The sequence below is a fragment of the Temnothorax longispinosus genome, chromosome 3 (genome assembly GCF_030848805.1).
Source record: "Temnothorax longispinosus isolate EJ_2023e chromosome 3, Tlon_JGU_v1, whole genome shotgun sequence".
NCBI classification, from domain to species: domain Eukaryota; kingdom Metazoa; phylum Arthropoda; class Insecta; order Hymenoptera; family Formicidae; genus Temnothorax; species Temnothorax longispinosus.
Genome location: NC_092360.1, coordinates 21,609,880 through 21,633,695, shown reverse-complemented (window position 1 = coordinate 21,633,695; position 23,816 = coordinate 21,609,880). Strand labels below are relative to the sequence as shown.

The window sequence follows — 23,816 nt, the reverse complement described above, 5'->3', positions numbered from 1 at the left end:
AATATATAGCTCACTATAATTGTCCTCAATTGTCCATAAGTAACTTAACGAAAGAAGATCACTCAGTCCCATTGCACCAAGACAAATGTTCAGTAAAGATGCTAATCTTAGTACACATTAAACACAAGAATGTATCTTCTCTAAATAGTTAAGAAACAACCACGAAAGAAACTTTGACAACATAAATGAACACTACAGACACAAAGTGGAGCCCGCCACAAGGTATCTTCAGTGAATCCGAATGTATGGCACATGAGCCGACGTCCGTACCGGACGCCGGCTCAAGGCGGACTCGATTCTCAGGTTAGGAATCCTGGCGCGCGGCGCGTCGCGTCGACCGTTTTTGTAAACACCGTGCCGCGCGCCGCGCGGCGTACGCGAAAACGAAAAACAAAGTCGAGCACCCGCGCGCCAACGGTCTCGCCGCCGCGCCGGCAATATTTAATTATTTACCTGACGATAACGTTTGACACACCTAGCGGTACAGAATTAAAGTAGTTCGATGATGAAAGGCCGAAGTCAAAACAATGTTTATAATTTTTTTATTTTTATGATTATAAAAAAATAGAATAACGCATCGCAAAGCTTCGTAACGACGTAAAGAGATTATTTAGTAAATAATTTTTACGTTGTAGAATAATATTTTGCCTAAAATAGATTAAATAAAGTGTGTGTTAACGCGTCGCTTGACTAGTTTTCAACTTTAATTATTAATTAAAAAAAAACTGTACGGTGGATCGTGTTCACCTTCAACTATAAGCTTCCTCACAGTGTCCTCTTTCTATCGATATATATTGTTCAGATATTTTTGGCAAAAGATTTTTCGCAAACTCGTGTTATTCATAATAAAATAACCTCTTTTCCTATTAGACCAATGTTAAAATCATTAAAATCACCTAATTTTATTAAAATTAAATATCTTGAGAACGGGACGGTGAATTATCTTTTTTCTGGGCTTAATCGATTCAGGAGAGTTCCTTTTTTCGATATAAAAAATAAAACCTATCACTTTTGGCAAAAGTTGTTCATCATCGAACTACCTTAACGTACGCCGAATATATATTCCGCCGTTTCTTGTATTTCGAATGGACTATTATCGCATACGATTCCGCGTTGTTTCGTAGATCCATATTAGTACATTGCCCGAAACGACAATCCCTCTCTTAATAATATTTCGATCTGAGGAAGAAACGATTTAAAGAAAGTACTTAATTCAAATAAAGAATAGTAACGCGAGTTTTCGCGCGGTCGGCTCTTTGCTCGCTCGCTTGTTTCTTTATTCCGAACGTGAATTATAGAACTTCTCGGAATGGATTTCAATCGGAATTGTTTAGTTGTACCCAATTTTCTTTTTACGCGGTAGATATGTTCCGCGTAAAAAGAAATATCGTTTGCAAAAAAAAAGCATTATTTCGAAAACCGTGATTGAGTTTGAACAGAATAAAGGCCAACGACGTATAAATGATAATCGAATCGTGATTGACAATGACAATCGAGCTGTTGAAATATGATTGAAAAATATAATTTGTCTAGGGTATCACTCGCTCTTTTAACATAATAATATATAGGTGTGTGTCCAATTAAAAAATTTTTATTAATTTATTGTAAGAAATTAAAATTTAAGTACACATATACACGAGAGATTACAACATTTTTTCGAAAAACCGCGTTATTTAGAAAAATCGTGTAAAAAACCGTGAAAAAAGAAAGTTAGGTGCATTTCCTAAATTTTTTTATTGTATTTTCTAGGAAAAACAAATTAATTCCGATCAAAGGTCCATTTTGAACAGTTTTATAATAGGTGGAGAAGCTTAATTTTTGTCATATCTGTCATTTACTTTATATTTTTTCATCGTACAATCCCAAGTTCAATTTTCTTCATCTCGTCAAAGACCCGTGCAATCGATCCTTCTTCTGATTTGTTCATTTAGTTCGACGCGAGAAGACTTCTCGGCGGTGCTCTAATTCACGAGACGAGCGTATCAAATAATAGAAGATATTTAAATGTAAGTATGTATAATATTTAATTGAAATTAAAAATATTTAATGTAAATAACTTGGCGTTGAGACTTTCGCTTAGATATTCAAAATTATTGTAACATTGACATTTTTATATTAAAATTTTTTATTTACATAATCTTTAAAATACCCTATTAAAGCATTATATAAGCATTGATTATGGGACATCTATACTTATAGATGCTTTTATTATTCTGCTTTTGAAGATATACATATATCTATTCTTGAATAATTATTTTTTTAATTAAATATGTTTTCAGAACTCCATTACCGCAATGGTTATCAGATATCATTGCGTTATCTAATCTAGCATCGGGTATGATATATATCATGCAGCCGATAAAACTAGATCGTCTTAACATATGTATATTTATTTTGAAATCTTGTTTACTTTGAAACTGTATTTACATGTTTTAGTATTCCATTTAATATGATTCACTAAACTTCTTTAGTAATTGAAAAATCAATAAGTAGCTAATGATAAGTAGTAAAATGCGTACTCCGCATTTTTGTATCATATATGATACATTCCCTCTCGTAAAAAAGGAATCGTATCTATCGAGTGAGAGTAAATTACCGATAGCAAGTATTGACTACATACAATAATATCATTTGTTTCAATTATTTCTCATTCTTATATGTTTTACATTAATATTTTATATTAATTTATTTTTTATTTTTCTTAAGTTTCTCAGATTTTTCAAATATAAAAATTTGTATTTTACAAATAATCTGATGTAATTTATGTTAAAAAATTTAATTTTAAATTTAAAGTTACTGAAAATAAACAAGATGACTTGTTCTTTTTATTTCCAATAGTAACGTTAATTTAAAAACAAAAAATCTAAAAAAGAGACAATTTGACAGTATATCATACTTTTTTATTTTGACTGTCTCAAGAGAAAAAGAATAAGCTCTCCAAAATTTTTAGTTTTCTTTGTTTCTCAAATAATAATAATATTAAAATTATTTAATTTAAAAATTTCTATAATTTTCATCTTAAAACTATTTATACATAATATTATATACATAATATTTTAATTCAAGTCTAATCTTAGATCCATAAAGAATATATTTAATTTTGTCATCGAAGCAAAATATATTATTCTGAAATAAGTAAAATGATACGCGTATAAATAACCTCGACTTGTATTGTTGAAATTTCTGAAGATTCCTTACGAAGCAATCCTAAACAATTGTCAAATTCAAAATCTATGTATCTTGCAAAAATAATTATCAATATATAAATGTAATATCTTATATAATATGATAAATCAAAGAAATATGTATCCAGTTTAATTCAACTATTTTCAAAGGTCGGATCGCTATCTCAACACCTACGCTTAATATAATTTCTTTATTAAATGAGATTTGAATGGCAGATTTCATTAAATTTTTATTTCGCACCTAAATATCCAATTATTCGTGTTACCTAGCTTGAAACCGAGCTTAACAATCGTTTGGCAGCTTTCCAATTTTGTCTTTCGTACAGTCGTCGCTATTAATCTCAAGACACGTCATAGCGACGGGAAGCAACTAAGACCGTGCTCACAGAGTAATATAGGATACATAGTCTTTGGCGAACGTGTTGATCGGACAGTAACGACGCCGACGCGACGGTAGCAAGGACGGCGGGCCGGCGCGGCGCAGAACGTCGTTTTCACTGACGCAACATCGATCGCGCACCTTCACGGGCTATAACCTTTGCATTTCCCAACGAGTTTCGTTGTGACCCCGCGGAGTTTTGCCGTCCGACAGAATTTAAGCAAGATCAGCTAACCATTCTATACCTCGCGCCTAAATTTCCGATCGTACGCGACATCGTCCACTACGATTTCCGGCGTGTGCTCCGAAAAATGAAGACCACAAAGAGCTCCGACTGATAATCCGAGCAACCCCATGAACGAAACCGAGAAGGGACCACCGCTTTCGGGGTGAAAGTTTTTTGTGTAACGCCACTCGATGCGCGTTGTCAAGTGTGTCTCGTTGCGGTTTTGGTATGACTTAATTCTACAAATGACGAATAATAATGGAGAATTGATTGGCAATTTCTTGTGACGAACATTCTGCAATCTTGTGCAACGTAAAAATAAACAAAAGGGTATTATTTTTAGTACACGCTGTACTATGAACATCGTCGTACCAAAATACCATACATTTCCTTCCGTTCTTATTTATTTTTATTTTATAATAAACGGGGAAAAAAGAGAAATGATTATTCAACGGGGAATTTCTAGCTTATCATATCCGCTTCCGCCTCATGGCCTTTGCTAAATTGCATGTTTTACTTTTTCATGCAGATAACGCCCGTGTGACAGTCTGCGCGTTCATTAAGCGTAACGTGTCGCGAATGGTTTTATTAGCGTGGTATTATTTACATAAATGCAAATGTAACTTCCTCGATATATCTCACAATCAGACAAACTCGATACGAATCTTTGATGCGCCTATATCAAATAAATTATCAATGTTACCAAATTTATTAAGATGTGTGTTCATAGTTATAAGAATATATAAATTCTATTTATTGCCACCTATGGTAAATTGTTATTCACATTGTCTATGTGTCAAATTCTTATCTTTTCCCTTGAGACTAATATATTGATGCTTGGATAGAGCTTTTGAGTTTTGTTTACTTAAATTTATTACTTTTTTATACTAATTACACTTTACCTTTATTAACATACGTTTATTTTTAATAATAATTACTCATGCTACTAATACTAGTATTAAAAGTTTTCAATAAAATAAGTTTTAATCTCGAAAATAGAAAAAGATACGGAATCATACAATGCAAATAATTTCTTTTAATGACATATGATATCCCCCCCCTTCCCGACATATAATACGTAATAATATTCCATGGCTTGGGATAGAATTTCAACGTTGAAATATAATTCTAATCTAAGACGTTTGCAAGCTTCATTTTCACAAAGCGATATCAATTAAAATATATCACTCTCGGCTATTATGATTACATTCCTCGAAAAGTGATAAAGAGGACTCTTAGGTGTAAGAATAAAGTAATATAATCATCATAAATAATATAAAGGATTCTGGCAATAAATAGAGTTTTATAGATTGCATACATTCGATGGATACGATGATATTATTTGTCAAAAAATTTAAGTCATTTTTTTCTACTGATATCTTTTCTTGATCATCTCTTCCTACAATTTTTACAATTTCTATATTAAATTAAGTTTTTTACAATAAAATTTTTCCAATTAATTGAGAGGAAAATAAAGTTTTTAATTAAAATTTGTTTAAAATTAAAAATAAAAAATAAGATTTTTATGATAAGAGAAAACAAAGATTTTTATATTTATATTTATATCTCCATAAATTCATTTATCAAAATTCCTTTTTTAATCATATCAAATGCAATAATAACAATACGTATCTAATTATTTTCTTTATCTGATGTTTGTTCACAAGTTGCAGAATAGTTTCACCTAACAATCATTTTACTCTTTTTCTTTCTCTCTATACTTGATCATTATTCATTAATAATGATAGAGAACACAATGAAGAATATCAATGATGAATTTACTTTGCATATATACATTAAGATGTATATACATAGACATGTGCATTCAAGAGGCGTGTGTTCAAGAATTAATTACTTTCTTGCCAAAGCACATATTTTGAAAAAAATCAATTATATTTTTAACAAAAAATATTGTTTTGTATATTAAATCCATCAATTATCAAAAGCTGTTATTATCAAAATGTTGCGCAAAATTATTTACACACACGCAAAAATATATAATTACTATTATAATTTGTTATTATAATATTTCAATAATAATGATATAGAAAATGCAATGTTACGTGTTCTTTATAAAATATGTATTAAAAATTGTAAAAGGACTTCATTTACAATGGTTGATGAAAATAATTGTGATGACACAAAAGCGCGCGACCTATATCACACACATTGATAAAATTAATTGCAATATTATATAAAATATTGTTCACGCATGTGTGAAGGTAACAACAATTATCTCTCTTACAGAACTATTCAGAGAACGTTGATAGCATTTGAATTGCGATATTGCCCTTGGTTCGTCAATTGCGAAGATTGATACTTAACGAAGAGAGAATTAGAAGGGCTATGAATAGCCATCGAAGAGTATGAATGATCGTGACTCGTCGGCGGCTGCATCGACGCAAGATTCCCCCCGATAGCAGCGTCGATCGCAGACGTCGGCGATTGACGTCATCATCATTATCACCGGCTCTAACAATAACAACGATTACACATCGAAATCATGGAGAAGCAGGAATTTGTTGCAAATCTACATTATCTACCAATCGCCGTCTTTATCTCCTTGCCTACGGTTTTTATTTTAACGTGAGTCCGAACAATTTGAAAATTATTAAGGAATTAAATGTTTATAATATATTAATTTATTAATATGTATATTATTGTAGTTATTAGTATCTTGTGTATGTGGGGGGGGGGCGGGATATGTGCGCGCACTTAAAATCATCTTCTGTCACTTTAATTAGAGCGCGCAGATTCGAAAAAACTTATTTTGTAATCCGCAGATACGTAATCGCAGTCTTACTAGGACATGTGGAAGCTGGTTTTCCTTACATTTCTGATGTAGCGACTTACGCGCCAGAAAGTTGCATTTTCTCTCAAGTTGTCAACCTAATCGCTATTCTCAGTAAGTAGAATATATAATCCGATCGACGTTTTCTATAAGCAGTAATATATCTTCTATAAATATCTCACATATATTTTATATCATATTAATTATCTTTCTTCTAATATTGAGAAAACTGCAGTTTGAATATTTGCACCGATTACAATTGTATTATTGTCTACAACAATAATATTTTTGTATCAAAAATGAGAATACTTGAATATGCTTTTATTACTTATTTAAAGCTTTTTACTTATTCTACTACTTTTATCATTTAAAGTGTAAAAAGCAATAGTACGTTAAACAAAAATTATAGAAATTGCAAAAAATTGCAATAAAGATGTGATCATTAATAGACATTATAATATATAAATGTTATGCGTCATTAAAGCTAATTGCAACTGCATCACTTTATATTGCAGTGGGTTTTATGATCTATATAAGATATTCCCAAGTTAAGGAGTGCATCAGAGCTTTCGGTTCGCCAACTTCTTTGCCAAAATGGAATCATTGGGCTTTAATTTTCGGCCTCATATCAACCGCCGGCCTATCAATCGTCGCAAACTTTCAAGAAACGTCAGTAATAGTAGTTCATCTCATCGGTGCGATACTCTGCTTCGGAGGTGGTACCGCGTATTTTTGGACCCAGGTACATACGAAAAAGTCATATGTTCAATAAAATAGTAACGATGCATAAATTTATTAAATGTTTATTGGTATAAAAATTTAATATAAGATAAAGAAATAAATAAAAATTTAATTTAGCTGTTCGTAAATAAAAAATATTTAGAGAACATAACAAGTACTTTATATAAACTTACGTACAGATATAAGAATAAAAGCATACAGCTATAACAACGAATTACTATGATAACTGATTGTGACTAATACGTATCTATAAAAAAAAATAAATCAAATTTCTTTTTATTGCAGGCCGTATGTTCCTTTTACTTGCATCCCTCAGGATGCTCGTTACGACTCGCGCATCTTCGCACGGCGTTATCAACTTTCTGTACTGTATGCTTCTTCGTGATCCTCATCACAGGCATATTGGCCCGCTTGGCCTATAAGGGTTGGTTCGTTGATTTTTAATTATTGTTTTCATCGCATATTACAGTGCATTAATATTTAAAATATACTCTATAGGAACGAATCCTCGGAAATGGTACAAGGAGGATGGCGGTTGGGAGTTGCATGTGGCTAGCACGATAACCGAATGGCTTTGCGCGGTAGCGTTTTGCGCTTATATCTTGACATTCACGGACGAGTTTAGAGACGTCAGAATAAGTCCTCCAAAGGTAATTCTTGTGGATAATGCATTTTATAACAGATAGTTCTTTGTGTTCTATAATAAAGACTTAATTCTTTCGGAATGATATACAAATATATTGTAACATTTTATCGAAGAACGTAATATTTGATATTATGCATATCTATATTACGCTCATTAATTATTATAATATATTGCAGCGGTATAGAAAATTTTAGAAAACTTATTAAAGATTTTATATCTCTTCTTCTTCATTTTCTGAAAAATAGAATATGTGCGTTCGTCACCTTCTATGATTATAAACATATTTTTATTTTATGCGTGTTTATTTTATGCGTATTTTGTTTTTGTCAACAGGTGATATGTAACATGCACCGCTTGAGATCGAATAACGAAATATTGAACGAGAGCCAAGACGCCGTTGTGGTTCACGATCAGGCGAATCCATCAACCAGTACCTGATCGCTCATAGGCAGAGGCGCCGGCGGCTACGTCAATCTTCTCTCGCATTCGCCGGTCAACACACCCTGTCCCGGCTATCGGTACCGCGAATCTAGAGACAACTTGTTGGACGAAGCAGCGCCGTTGGTTGCCACGACGCCGCCAGCGTTGCACGACAATGCCGAGAGGCGTCCCGACGTTCTCTGCCCGGTGGAAATACACGTGCATGATCCCACGATACGCGAACGACGACGACGTCCCGTAAACCATTACGCCGAGAAGCGACACCGAAGAACCGTCGAGGACAATTCCAAGCGGTGGATCGATCTCGATGAAAATGTACTGGACGGTTATATCTTAATCGACGACAGGAACCTCGGTCCTTCAGTCCCCGAGATTGACGGTAAGGAACTGCCATATCCCGAGGACGTCAACGAATACGATGACGATGACGACGACGACGACGACGGTAACCAAGACGAAGATACTGGCAGTCATGGCAGACACGAGTGGTCGACATGCAATCGATCGAAGAAAAGTAGTTGGAAACCATACCGGACTGATTTCGATTTCGGCGCGACGTATCCACTCGCGAATAGTCACGGAAATGCCTATCAGGACTCGAGCAGTCACAGCAAATATACGGAACTGTACTCGGCACACCGGAGCGCCAAAATTAATTTCGAAATGGCTCGCAGCTTTGACGCGACGTCGTACGCGGTAGCGAACAGCCACGGCGAGCACGGCAATTCTGCGGCGGATATACGGGACAGAGGTTACAGGGAGGGCTCGAAAAACGACAATCTGACCTGGGATACTAGGCCAGCGGACATGAATTACGAGATAGCGAACAGTCACAGCAATTATCGCGTGTTCTACGACAGTCAGACGCAACATCAAGCTATGGTGCCTCCCTGGTCCCCGGAATTGTGGTCGGAAAATCACCGCGGACAGTCTCACGCTACCTCGGAAGAACCTACGGATAATACCGCAAAAAGGCAAGACGATGAGAAATATGAGACGAACACGAATCAATCGGAAAAGAAAAACGAGCCAGACTCGGAGGCGGCCTGCGATATCGAGCAATGTTTAGTACAAATCGAAGAAAGTCTTTTGAATATCGAACAGAATCTCCTTCACGTTCAAGACCTCGATATTCCGGAGCTGCGTAATCTGCTCTACAAGAGTCCGAGTATCGAACGAAGCCTTTACGAGGTACAGGATCTCCTCTATGCCGATGGTATTGTTCCGGTCATCCCCAGGAATAAATCCATGTCTCTCGATTCGAACGAAGAGGAGGCGGAGGAGAACGAGGAAGAGGAAGAAGTAGAGGAAGAAGTAGAGGAAGAGGAAGTATGGGTAGGCCAAAATATAACGATCAAGGATAACGACGATGAAGATGGAGATGCAGGTGCACCTTTCGTAAACGGCTCTAACGAGGAATGCTCGGATGCGGTCAACGCTGACGAACGTAATTCTTCGAGGTCGGTGGATGATCACTATGCCGATTGGACCGACGAATCAAACGTCCTACGCGAAGAGGAAAAAGACTCGAATTCTCAGATGTATTCGAAGAAAAACTTTGTACTCAATAGTCTTGGCAAAACTTTACCAAGGAAAATCGCTCTGGACGAGGTTAAAGAAAATATTAGGCTGTGCTCGTCGGAACCGGAAGAGCCCGCGATTACGATCGATTACAATTTGAACAGCGCGTGTGCCGAGAAGAAGTCCCTCTTCCGCGACAAGTGGCACAGCAGGGCGAGCTCGTTGGACGAGAACTCGATCTTCCAGAATTCGGAACTCGGTGATAGGCAAGAGAACGACAAGCTCTCGTTGCAGGACGTCTTCCTTATGGCCACGGGATCTCGTCGCTTAGCGGCCAACGCGAAAGCGTTGTCGGAGGGCACCCTGCAAGCTGACATCCCGAAAAAACGACACGACAGAAGAGGATCTCACGAGGAGAAACTTCTACAGGCCGTCGAAGCAACGGCGGCGGACTTTCGGAAAAAACTCGAGAGTTTCGCGTCGCAGCGACGATTCATTCTGCACAGGCAGAAGAGGATGACGCAGAAATTAGCCAAGGAGGTCTCGGACGCGATGTCACGATCGAGAGATAAATCGCCCACGAAATCGAAACGCGCGATCGCGACGAGCGCGGCTAAGGCGCAGGACAGGGATAACGGCGCCGGTAAAAGTACCGGTTGCGACAAGCGAAGGCGGAAGAAAACGTCGGGGAAAAATCAAAGTACCTCGGAAAACGCCCTGGTACCCAGCAAACTGATCTCACTCTCCTTGTCATTGCTTCTCGCGGCCCTTCTGCAAGCGGTCAGGTGCTTGACGGACCTTGTCGAGGATGCCTTTAGGTCAGTCAGTTACGACAGAAGCGGATTGCTGCAGTAAACTGTAAGATAGACGTCTGACAATGCAGCAAATGTCTCGGTTATACACCATCTCGGTGAACACCATCGGTGGATACTTAAGTGATCCTTAACGGCAATTAATCATGTCACCAATAAACCTCGTAATCGTTTAAGAATTATACGATATCTGTGATAAACGTTATGCTTATAGGATTCTCGGCGAAACTTGCGTTAACTGATTAACTTCTGCTTCCAAAATACCGAGATTAACGAAGTTCATCTTGTTGACGAGAATTGAAACTGATTTTAAAGAACTTGTAAGAATAGCGTGCTGTGAACGTGATTATATGACAAACGAGTTAATCTTGACAATTGCTCTTTCTCTCTTTAAAAGATAAGAATAAAAGACACAACGAAACGAAATACAATAGTGCATGATAAATCTGGATAACTCGATATACTCGATGGTGCTGAATATGGGCTAAGCGTGTGAACGGTGTTTTAGTATTACGTATATACTTACGTTCAAAAGTGCCTGAAACCCATCGCGTATCACATACGAGAGGTGTAATACATGATACACTATAAGAACGCTATTTACGTCTACCTACATAAATCTCTTTTTTCAAATTGTAAGAGCATTGAGAGAAAATAAAGCGAAGCGAGAAGACGAAATGCTTGAAACGTAAAAAACGTAAGTCGCTTTTCCCTGCTTCATCCATCCTGTTCTTTTACAATTCAATGAAAGTAAATCTGGAAATGGTAATATTGGGCTTTTCAAGTGCCTGGATTGAAAGAAATTAAAATAAACTCAGTAGGATCGATAGAATTCTATTATAAATTGTCATTTATATGTATTAAGGTAAAATGAAGATAATCTGGAATTAAATTTTTATACCTATAAGTATATATCATAAGATTCAAAATTTTTAAATTTTATTTTTGTGTAACATGGATAATACGATTAAATAATAAAACGAAGATAAATTATTATTTTTTATTAAATTAGAATAAAATGTCATTTACGGTCTGAGCTTAGATTTTTAGTAGCCTAATATTAATTTCTGCAGTGTATATTTATATTAGGCTACTAAAGATCTAAGCTCAGACCGTAAATGGCATTTTATTCTAATTTAATTGTATATATTATATCACAACGGTCTTATTTCTCTTATTATTCATTATTTTTTATTTTACTTTTGGCGATAAAAAGAAAACAATATTATTCCTTCTTTTTTCCAGCAAATAAATCACAGCTGAACAGCAATAAATCAATATTTCCATGATAATTTACGAATTACAATCATCGATCATTACATTACTTCACGGACTTATTTTCAACAATCTCGTCGTTCCTCTCGCCATCGATCTTCGTCCACCTGATTATAAATCAGTACAAAATGATTTATAAGCTGCAATGTACATTTCGCGCGCAAAATAGTATGCGAGGAGCAAGGGTGGAATTCGGATCGATGTTTCATGCTTATCGTACATCAACTAAGGTCGAAGGGACGACATAGTAACGTGACACCGAACTGTTCCGAAATGTTCCCTCAATTTCGAGTTTCTCGTCTTACTATCAGTTGAACGAAGTCTTAAGTTTCCAAGTCAAGGCTATCTTTTGCAAAGCTTTCTCTGCAGATAGTTACTTCCTTGTTCGTTCGCGTGCTGTCGATCTCAAATGACAAACAGTATATCGCACTGAAAAAACAAATCTCGTTCGTTCATTTTCCACCATATAAAATACTGGTTGAACCTACTTACCAGAATCTGGTTGAATTAATAAGAATTCTGATTACATAATTAGAATTCTGATTGCATTAATTAAAAGAATCTGATTCGTTCATTTTTCAGACGTCCAATTAATTCAACCAGATTTTTTTTTCAGTGCGGTGTTAATAAAAACCAATATATATGAGAATGATGTTATTATTCTACAGAATCAAATATAAAAAGCGTTATAAGATTGGAAAAACTGTCAATAATCGCGAAATTTCATGTCATTTATGTAAATATAAGACATAATAGGGACACAATATCCGAAATCCTTCGTATCTCATTTGCACGTATTCCTATATATACATTTGATTTATACGCCTGTTATTGATTTTCTTGCAATTTAGATAAATTTCGCGTGTGCAGCAGATCTTAAATAAAAAAAAAGTTAAATTATCGCTAAGAAAACTACGTATAACAATGTTATTATTACTACGACGTTTTACCACTCTACAATAAATGCAAATAGATAGCGCGATCAGGTAAGTTCTCTTTCGAGTATATCAGTCGTTCAGAAACGACGTCGCTCGCACTCTCCTCCATACGAAAGCTCCTTCACCTAGCTAGCCAATACTGACATAAAAACGCCATTACGAAGATGGAGAGTCAGGCTCGGGCGAGTCTTCCGAGACTTAATACTAAAATATATCTCTCATGTGAAAATGAAATCGAACTCCCGCGGAGAGAAAAACGTTCTTGTCCCCTCCACCGAGAAACTTGAATTCCACAAATGTCCTTCAGCACTTTCTATGATCCCTTGAAGATACGTCATATTCCTTGCGCGGGATATCAATCATTGCGCTTTATGCAGACAGAAATCACAAAAGACTATAGCAGAACACGTTATTACTACGCTAATGCTTTTATCAGACTGTATTTCAATTCTTCCGTAGTTCTGGCGAACACTGCCATATTATAATTATACGTTCCTATCTCGACAGAGAGACAAAGAGTATTTCAGCTATTCTTCGATTGTACACGCTTGCATAAACTTCATACTATAGGCAAAATACCAGTAAAGTTAGTACAAATAAAAGCTTTCAGAATGATGTGGATCTCTCGCGTTTAGAACAAAACGGAATTAATACAATGGTTCTAATTCTACTAGGAAATAGTTCCTAACTATAACTCTCCTTTATAGCCACTATATCTAAATAACGTAGTTATTGACCGACATACTAATTGTGAGTATGTTGCAATAAACATGTTATCCACTTTTTAAAAATATTGTAAAATCTGTACGAAATAGAAAATTCAACTTCAATCTTCTTCATTAATGAACAAAGGTTTTTCATTAAGATCAACCAAAGCTTTGATTTGCAAAATGCAGGTATTGCAAGACATTAAATATAGCACACGCAAAATATTATGTCATACGTACTTTGTCAGCTCGTACTTTATGTGACTTAGCCAATTTTTATGTGATTTATATTCCCAAAGAGAAGTCTTTTTATCCAACCAATAAAATTAATTTACTTTAAATAACTTACGTTATACTTAGTGTTTCATTTCAAATCAAAAGTGCTTTTCAACTTTCTCGACGATCCTTTGACGAAACGCGCGCGTAACTGATGATCTTGTTCGTCTCGTTTTCCGCTTTGTTACTGGCGACATGAGGGACTGAATAAAATATAATAACGCGCCAGAGAGACGAGGCGCATCTATGCAGTTGCTATGCGTCACGCGCTTCGCAACATCGCGAAAGCAGAGACGGGACACGTCTTATCCGATCCAAAGTATATTGCCATGAAAATCATGCACACTAAAATTTTCATAATATCGATAAATTCTAAGATCAATCTTGGGAGTTGCGCGAACAAAGACGAGGTATTAACTTTAAGGAAACTTTATACATATAATAAAATGTAAAATTAACACACTCCTTTTCCAATTTTAGCTAATAACATCAAAGCATTCGATATTCCCGTGTTACGTGTACATTACTACAGATAATAGAACGCAGCATAGGTAATAAAAGTTTAATAATAGTTCCAGTACTCTTTTGCACGTCTACAGCTTTTAGTAAAAAAAGCCAAAATATGTAGAGATTATATTTAACTACTTAAAGCACTAGAATTCGCGTAATTCCAGTAACTTTTAAATATATTCAACAAACTATGTAATGAAAGCTTGAGACTCAGGGAAAACAGTTCAAGTATGTTTTGCAAAGATGATAATCAAAATCTTCCTTTTCTTTTATTAATTTTTATCTCAAATAATTTTCGTTATAATAATTAACACGGTTCAGAAGCTCTGCTCGAAAATAGATCATACAGTTACATAACTGCATATTGGTTATTTCCACTAAAATTTGTCATAATTCAAAAGACTTCTAATTAAAAATATTTTCCTAACAAACGTACAGAAAATCGTTGATTTAACGAAAATAACAAACATTAATATACGCCATTAGCTGCACCAGTCTTACATACGCTTATAAATTTTTATTTATTTTGTAATTATGTCTTCCATATGTTCCTGTTAAAAATGACAACGTTAAGCAATTTATAAGAAACTAAATTGCAGAGGCTGCGCGACAGAATCCGCTTAAAAGTTAATAGAGAGAAAAATCGTATCGAATAAGAGCAAAGTTTAAGCGCTGAACCGCGCCAGGGGTGTCCATAGCGATAATCCTCAGTGGATCACGGTAGATCACGATGAGCGACGCGACGGCGGTTCGTTATTCTTAGTTATTTCATTTTCTTCGTTGCTCACGCTAAGAACATCGTCTAATTTTTATCACGCTATAAACTTCCCAGTTCATTTTTTTCCTCGCACCTGACTCGCCGCTCGCCGCCCGCGCAGTAAAGTAATAACGAAGATCTTCCAACAAATTTTCATCGATCACCGTGGAATTGAATTTTCTTTTTTTTTTTGCAAGTACGTTACTAGATTAAAAACGTGTTTACAAGCCAAATCGAAATGGGCGCATCGATCATCGCGTTGTCGTTACAATCTGAAATTTAATTTTGATAAACTCGCGGACACGCTTTCGCAATTTTATTGTTCGATACTTAAAAATGTTTCTATTAATTTCTTTTTTTTTTTCTAAAAGAAAGATTTTTATTTAAAGAAACGTCTCTCAGGATTATTGATGTACCATTCAATGGATTTACAAATGTTTGATACACCGAAGTACAAGAAGGTAAGTTAATAGCCTATTATAAAATGTAAAATGGTAAATGCGAACAAAGAAGACGGTCAGATTCTATTATCATACCAGTTAAAAATAAAAATTCTATTGAGAAAATCTAGAAAGAAATCACACACACGCGAGCGCGGGCGCGGGTGCGCGCGCATATATACGCATGTATAACGTATAAAATAAAAATAAAACATATAATAAAATTAATAATAATTCATTACATAGCGAATACAAATGATTAAATAATCAACGATTATAGAAACGCTGTAGCAACCACTACCGCAGAAAATTGAAATTTTCTGCATAGTTGCATAAATCAATTTGCCGGCTGCAGTCATTTCAGAATTTTGATTATAATATAAATTTTCAAGAGCGTACACAAAATAGGGAAAGAGAGAGAGAGTAAAACACGTAGTACGATTAAAATAAATAGTCGAGTGTGTAATCTCATTTCCAGCGACGCACATTCAATCGCGCCGACAATCGCTTGCTAATGAATCTCCGAAACTTTTTCCAATTACCTGTTCCAATTACCGCAAACGTGACGAATAGAATCGTCGCTTTGCGTCAATGTGACAGCTTGATACGTGCATTACTCCTGGGATACTCTTGGGACACTCATGCACATTCATGCACTGCACCAACTACTATGACGATAATGAATACACTTCCGTATGTATATACGTATGCATGGTGCAGTTCTTGCAAAGGGTAAACCTCATTTATAATAACATTCTGTCCTACAGCTACAACAAAACGTTTGAGAATTCTACTTAATTAAAGCGCGCAATTGTTATTTTATTTTAAAAATAATAACAAAAATAAAACGAGATTTTTAATCTCGTAATTGAGATTTTTATAATCAAATTTTCAACGCAATAAGTTCGTAAAGTTCGTTATTTTAACGACATGCAATCACGATCTCTCCGTTTTTAATCGATATTATTATATACGTTTTTCGCGATACAATCGATTGATTTAGAGTTCAAATATTAATCTTATATTCCTATAAATGTATTTACTTTGAAAAGTCGCTTGTTTAAATGACAAATATTATCCTATAATGTAACATGATTATTTTTAATGAAAAAAAGCCGTAAGAATGTAACAAAATTAGTTTGTCTTTTATAAGAATCGATTGTATTTGTGTAATTTAGCAGGCTTTGATATCGATATGCCCAGAATATCCAGTAGCAAGAATCCAATTTCCATATCTCGTTTCAGAGAAGAGAGAATCTAAAGTCTTTATCGTGCGACGTACTTCGAAAACCGTCTATATACTTTGCCAAAAACCAATAGAGTTGTAGCTGATCGATTGCATGTCGCCATCATATTGCCAATCGCGTGGTTAAACGTTTACGAAGTGCTTAAAATATTAACGTCGTCTCCGGAAAACTTCCAGAAATAAAGCCGATATAGTTAGAGAAGTAAACCAGACCGAAAATCGATGAACTCTTAATAACATACCAAATCGATAGGCAAATTATGGCCTAGTTGTGCAGTTGGAATTTCATTATCGTAAAAGTGCAGATTTTGCAATTTGCTGTCTCTTTATATCTTTATATATTGGTGAACATGGAAAAAAGAACATCAAGAACACTTTATCCCTACGATACCCGATAACGCTGTGTTAATTCATTCGTACGGTCGAGCACGGTGCATGATAAAAAAGACAAGATCGTACATATGGAAATCTTTATTGGGAGTACCTTACAGATACAGTTATAGTAGTGAATATATCAGCCTTTTATAATGTTCTTTTTTCCATGTCCACCAGTGTATTATAATTTCATATAAGCAAGTTCTATTATGTTCTATATTTAAAAAAATATTGAAAATATACAGATATCTTTCTGTATGTGACATATTCAAAATAAACGCAAAATAAGAAAAAATAGAAAGCACAAGAGATTTTCTCTCTCTTTCTCTTCTCTTTTATGTTATTTATATTTTAATAAAGAGAAATAGCGTATTCAAACGTAATATAGAAAGAAAAGGAAAATGTAATTAACCAGAGATAGCTCCACGTAATATTATTGCATTCGCTGTACTATTTATTTAATTTAAAAATTGTATATCATAAGATAAGAAATATCATCTGAAGAGAATTTGGTTAAATTAAGAGTGATACTATAGCTTACGAATTATACAATTGTAATAAAAGATAATAGGAAAATAAATATTGAGAAAATAAATATATTTAGCAATATATCTTACAATTAGATAAAATAACTTCATAATATATCACACTATATTCTGATACGTTTACGCCATATTGTGAAAATTGAGATGTATATATGTTAGGACACATACATATATATGACGATCTATAAACAGGTTGAGGAAATGCATTTGAACGAAATTTAATAATAAATACGCGGAATGTATCGGAAATCCCGTGCATTGTGATGGCGTTTTGTTCGATCATCAAAAATGTATTTGAAGCGCATGTGATCGCCGAAGCGGCGAGAGTAACCGAAAATTCGTTACATTCCTCCTGGATATTGGACGAATTTCAAATTTTCCGACACGCGCGTAGAAACACAATCGACGGAAATTGAAACTAATATAGCTCGGGCAAGGAGAAGTAATATAACCCTGGTAGAATAGAATCGACTTTATACAATGCGACTCGTTAAAATTCGATGTGCAATGAAAATGAGAAATGTATGAAATGCAACGCGGCTCGAAATTGGAGATCCGATAAATTTAGTTGCTCGCGTCAACGGAGTGAAAATTTTATCCGGTGTTAATAAATAAGTTAAATGTGCCGATTCCATCCATCCAATTAAATCCATTGGTATTTATCAAAAGGGAATATGAAATTTCAGTGACGATCAAATGAAATGAAAAATTGAAACTCTGAAAATTACTCTCGTTTATTCGAAGATTATATGCGACCTTGCTGCATTAATATTCGTATTAAAGTCGCAAGTTTCTTGGCGCAACTTTTCGCCAAGCAACTTCTCTCTCTCTCTCTCTCTCTCTCTCTCCCTCTCTCTCATTCTTGACTATATCTAAGAAAAACTTTTCCTTGATGAATGTCCGGCGAGGTGGAATATCTCGCAATGCTTTGAAGAATGAAAGTTAACGCAAGTTTGATAACGAATCTAAAAGGAAGGAGTGCATCCATTAGGACGCGACGAAATAAAAGTGAGACGAAAGATGCCGAGAGCGCGAACTCACTAATGGAAATGGATCAGTAGTGGACAATGACGCAATCGTTCCTCCAAGAATATATAAAATCGGGACAACATTTTGTCGAGGAAATGTTCGAACTTCACGCTTTTTATATATCAAACGTATCTTAAAATATTTTATCTTGCCCTTACAATTAGCAACGAGCACGCAAATGCTTCCCCTTGAATACACACTCGAATTTACCTTGAACTCGTTCAATTATATTGCCTCACGTATCAGCGTGAAACGTAAATAATTTGGTCTATTGTCGTAGCAAATAGATAATTAATAAATCAAAGTTCAAAATTAGAAACATTGAAATTGCGGCGTTATTGATCGTGCTTTATTGGAGCGTTTATAGGACTAAAATTGCTTTTATATTGTTTCAACAGATAACGTCGAATAGAACCGTTCAATTTCGAGTCCATTTAATCATGATAATGTTTTGCAATCCTATTAATTCGTTTATAGAGACATTTATAGATAGATTGTCCTTTTAGATAAAGAGAAACAATGCGTTCACAATTTACTCTACACTGCAGCATATGCTACAATTTAATTTACACATAGCGAAATTAAAATGTATATTGATTTGTATAAAAACAAGTTATTCAACAGGTAACATGTTTATCCATAAAACCAATCTTTTTTTTCCCAAGAATACTTAGAAATTAACTGTTAATCACATTACAAATTTTTCATTAGACTACAAATACAAAAAGAAAGCTAAAAAATAATGGAGATATCTCATTTTCTTGAGAAATAAAAAACTCATATTAACCTTGTATAAGTATATGAAATAAATATCATGACACTTCATCGATTTGAAAAGTAATGGCTTTGTTCAACAAGTGATGTTTAGAGATTTTGTGGTTGATAAAGAGCGTAACTGCTGTGTGTCAAATATAGACGATTCGATTCTTTAGAAAATTATGTATTCTTTAAATACAACTATATGCTATTAATATCATCGTACAAAACAATTATACAATAGAAACACGAAATTAATAGCTTCACCTTTGTGAAATATCAGATAACATAATCTAGATATATAATATAGGTATTCTGAATAATACTGACGAGTAGCTTTTGATTAATATTGATGATTTGATTGAATTGATCAATGTCGACAATAGATTTTTTTCCAATAAATATGCCGAGAATTTATCAGCCCTCAAGTTATAAGTAATTAAAAGTAATTAAAAGTAAACGATTTCTCGTAAATGTTTTTATTATAATAAAATGTAACACCTACTACACATATAACTCTATTAAATGAAACTGTGTACCTATATATTCTGTATCATATGCTATGCGAGAGTAATTATAATTCTGCTTCTCTACCTCGTACACTGTTATATCCCTATTTCCGTTTCTACCTCTTTCATGTCCTTCCGCTTAGTTATTTCGCATTCTATATCAAGATAAAATATAGCCTCGGCGTTTTGTGACTGCCATTATGCTGTTATTTATCTACAACTGTTTTCGAGCCATGTAAGGAAACTCGTATCGCGAGTAGTTCACGTTCAGTGATATAAAATATAAAAAAAGCCGTGCATTATTTTGCGAATACATCCACCTGCAGTACGTCTCGTGCGAAAATGCATTCGTCCTTTCCTCGTTCTCGCCGTCGTGCTCCTCACAGACAAGTGCATTTCCTGAAATACTTATTAGACCGTGCACCCCGCTACCAGAGAACGTCCTTCTCCTAGTAGGCTAAACGCGTATGTTAAATCGCGTTCCCCAAAATTCCAGAAATTTAGCAACATAAAATATCTCTTCTACGCCGGACGACCGATCACATTCTTTCTCCTTACGTGAGACAACGACAAATAAGAGTGTGTGAACAAGGCGCCCGAACACAAAGAGAGTAATGCACGAGCGGTAATGGAACAACGCCCGCGCTGGCGTTGCATTGGAACTGTCTGCAAAAGTATACGTCTCTTTACAGAATAGAATAGACCAATAAGACCGGTCTCGAATAGAGCACACTAATGCAAGATTCGCCAACCATTCTAAAGATAGCGTTTGACAATTTAGAAATCTTTCCTCCTATTTTAAAAATCTAATGCTTATTTTTAGAATAGACTTGCTTAATTTTGTGCAAAAACTATTCAACTTGAAATCGATTTTGCTTTTATAAAAATTTAATTAGGATTCTCAAGTTGCAAGAGAGTATTACAAGTCTTTTATGAGAATTTTACTAACAATAAGTGAAAATTTATTGTAGAGGAAGTATTAAAAATTGAAAAAAGTAAGTTAAAACTTCAGCGAGTAATTCGAGGAAACTGTTCCTACTGCAATACACGTACATTTAGATCAAATAGATAATTTATACAGAAGCGGAACTAACCAAAAGGATAACCAGAGATCGGAGCTGCCAGATGGTAAACGACATTCAATCCGAACCACGTTAAGTAAAAATGAAATCGGAAAAATAAAGTAAAAGGTTTCTCTACGCTCATGTTATAAAAATAATATTCGGCAGTAGAGATTCGGCTCATTTATATACCAATACTTAACAGCTTTTTAAAATACTATTTGAAATACTTTTATTAATGTTACTAAAATTCCAGATGTTCAACGTTTCTACCTAAATTAAATACTAGTATTATAACAATGAAAGAGAAATGCGGCGAAGGTACGAATAAAATATCTTGAAAAACACCAGAATACTACTACAGAGTTTGACCAAGTTTCACAATTATTCTCAGCATATACGTAATAAGAAAAGACACGTAAAGTACAGCCAAGAATGATAAAAATGGCGGAATGTTGAGTTCGCAAAATTTCGCAGCTATATTTTAAAATATTCTCTTTCTTTAAACTAATATTATCTTTTTTCTACCATCTTTCACAGTGTTAGAAATTTTACATCGTTATTTTATATTAGATTTCATAAGTCTAGAGTGACTTTAAAATCTCCTTCTATATATGTATATCAGAAAGAAGCTAGATCAACGTGTACTACACGTCGAACTTCGGAGATGCACTTTACGGAGGACAAAAGAGGTTACTAAAGAAGAATCTCTAAAATAGATAAGATGAAGTGAACGGAAAAATTCGATAATAAATGCGAAGAAACTAAATAGATTGCAGATAGATTTAGCGGATTGAGTGGTTAAGCAATGGCATTTTCGTAATTAAATCAATCTCTTTCATCTGATTACATTCAGAATATGTGAAATAAACGATCCATAATATAAAATATATATCGATAATTCTATAAACTAATAATTTTGGCCCATATTTTAATGATACTAACGATTGCAGTAAATGATTCAATTATGTAGTAAAACTTTCAAAAATGTTCACAGATATAGGGTAAAAGTCAAGAGAATAAACTCGTATCGCCCATTTCCCTATTATAAAATAATTATGCAATAATTATACTTTCAAATTAACTGCGTAATAATTAAAATAATTTATTATGCAATAAAATAATAAAATATATATACATATATACAATACGTACATATATATGTATATATGTATACTTAAAATATGATAAAATATATGTATCTTAAAAAATACTTTTTCATAATTGCAGATCATTTATATTAAAATTTGTAGTAATACTTTATTCGCAATAATAGATTTCATATTCCTTCATATTTTCTTATTTTAAATTGTAATAAAATTTGATGAAAATTGACGTTTACAGCAACATATGCAATAATACTCGCTTACAAATGCATCGTAAAATTTCAAACATTACTGCACTCGCAAATGAACAAACAGCAATAACGTACGTTGAAAAATATTTTTAATTACACCCAATGTACGAATATATCCGATGACATTGCAATAAAAATGTCGCGTTAATTTAGCCACTCTGTGTTCCCGTCAGCTATCTACTAACCCCTTTTCCAGTTTATCCGCAAAATATCGGAAAATCACACAATCGTACATTGATTGGCTCTACGCTGATATTAACTGGTTACAAAGATAACATCATTTCTAAAAATATAACTTCATATCAGCCCTTAATCTAATTGTAAATAAAACCATTTTTGAAAATAATAGGTCATATAATATCTCTTATTCCATTAGAAAATTATATCTGAATTATGTAATTGTATTATACATATATTACTTTATTTGACCAAAAAATTATTTGTTTCTAAAGTCAGTTTATTTTATTGTTTCTAAATTTAATAATATTTTATCCCATTTCAATAATTTTTTTCTTATCAAATTATTCATTTTATTAAATACTTAATTATTATACAATGTCAAACGTGAGTAATGTAATTATTGAACATTTCTTTGTCTGAGATATTATTTTTACCGACAATGAAATAACAATGAAAAGCTCAAATGATTCCACATATCTCACATATATCTTATTTTATATTTAAAAAAATATATAACATAAATATGCCTTAACAGCACAAGTATCTACATCTTTTCTGGATCACCGTGCTCATCGATCGCACTCTATCTTATGTTTTTGCATCCATGGATTTCCCGGATGAAGACCCTCCCAGAGATTTATTGATCAATGTAGGTCATAAGTAAGAGGCAAGCTCGTTTCCGAATATACCGAAGGTAATTGGAAAATGCATCGCGCGTTTACATATAACACTCGTATACTAAAGTAGGTCATCGCAAATGCCTGCTTTTAAAAGTTCCCATTATTTTTCTCCGCTATGCGCATCGAAGAATGCTACGGCCCACGCAACATTGTGTTTTCGTATCTATATCTACCAAGAATACGACACACGCATGATTTACTGCTACTAAAAGATCGCGCATTGCCATACAATGCACAATCAGAATTTGTTTTGTGTATAAAACAACGTTAAAATTGCATTCCACCTTTACCATGGTTTTGCAGGTCTAGCATTTTTCTTCCGACTATTTAAATTATCATCGTATGTTCTTTTACAATAGAACAGAGGATAGCTCGTAACCGGGCGAGTACCGTTTCAAAACAAACGAGAAGCACTCTTGTTCGTAATTATACT

General features: G+C 34.2%; 3 protein-coding genes across 6 annotated transcripts in view; 2 read left to right on the top strand and 1 right to left on the bottom strand.

The window, feature by feature from the left end:
* Nucleotides 1-23,816, bottom strand: part of LOC139809989 (kelch-like protein 5) — a 53,062-nt gene that overhangs the window by 6,325 nt on the left and 22,921 nt on the right. Inside the window, exon 1 of one of the 3 annotated variants that reach the window (XM_071773327.1) lies at nt 3,452-3,542. The exons of 1 other annotated variant lie outside the window; for it this stretch is intronic. Coding sequence is in view for 1 of the 2 variants with exons in the window: in XM_071773325.1 (XP_071629426.1) it covers nt 15-72 (58 nt within the window). In the remaining variant the exon portion in view is untranslated. Of the gene's footprint in view, nt 1-14; nt 297-3,451; nt 3,543-23,816 lie in introns of those variants that run through there. One more of the 3 variants, XM_071773325.1, reaches the window with a different exon arrangement.
* On the top strand, nt 3,630-8,441 carry LOC139809993 (DNA damage-regulated autophagy modulator protein 2-like). 2 transcript variants are annotated; one of them, XM_071773335.1, is made up of 7 exons: nt 3,630-3,953; nt 6,038-6,376; nt 6,574-6,695; nt 7,097-7,323; nt 7,608-7,746; nt 7,821-7,972; nt 8,302-8,441. In XM_071773335.1, the coding sequence occupies exons 2-7, from the start codon at nt 6,294-6,296 to the stop codon at nt 8,404-8,406; spliced, it is 828 nt and encodes a 275-aa protein (XP_071629436.1). In that variant the 5' UTR covers nt 3,630-3,953; nt 6,038-6,293; the 3' UTR covers nt 8,407-8,441. The 2 variants fall into 2 exon arrangements, with proteins under 2 accessions (XP_071629436.1, XP_071629435.1); XM_071773334.1 differs by having other exon boundaries at nt 3,630-4,016.
* Nucleotides 8,410-11,697, top strand: LOC139809987 (uncharacterized; the record flags this gene model as incomplete). Its single annotated transcript, XM_071773320.1, has 1 exon — nt 8,410-11,697. A coding segment is annotated over one exon (2,376 nt), but the record flags the coding sequence as incomplete, so codon positions are not given.

Excerpts from the sequence above, each read along its gene's own strand:
- LOC139809993 (XM_071773335.1), top strand. The coding sequence starts at position 6,294 with ATGGAGAAGCAGGAATTTGTTGCAAATCTACATTATCTACCAATCGCC. Across the intron at positions 6,696-7,096 it reads CAACCTAATCGCTATTCTCA|TGGGTTTTATGATCTATATA; the intron begins GTAAGTAGAATA and ends TTTATATTGCAG. Across the intron at positions 7,324-7,607 it reads CCGCGTATTTTTGGACCCAG|GCCGTATGTTCCTTTTACTT; the intron begins GTACATACGAAA and ends TTTTTATTGCAG.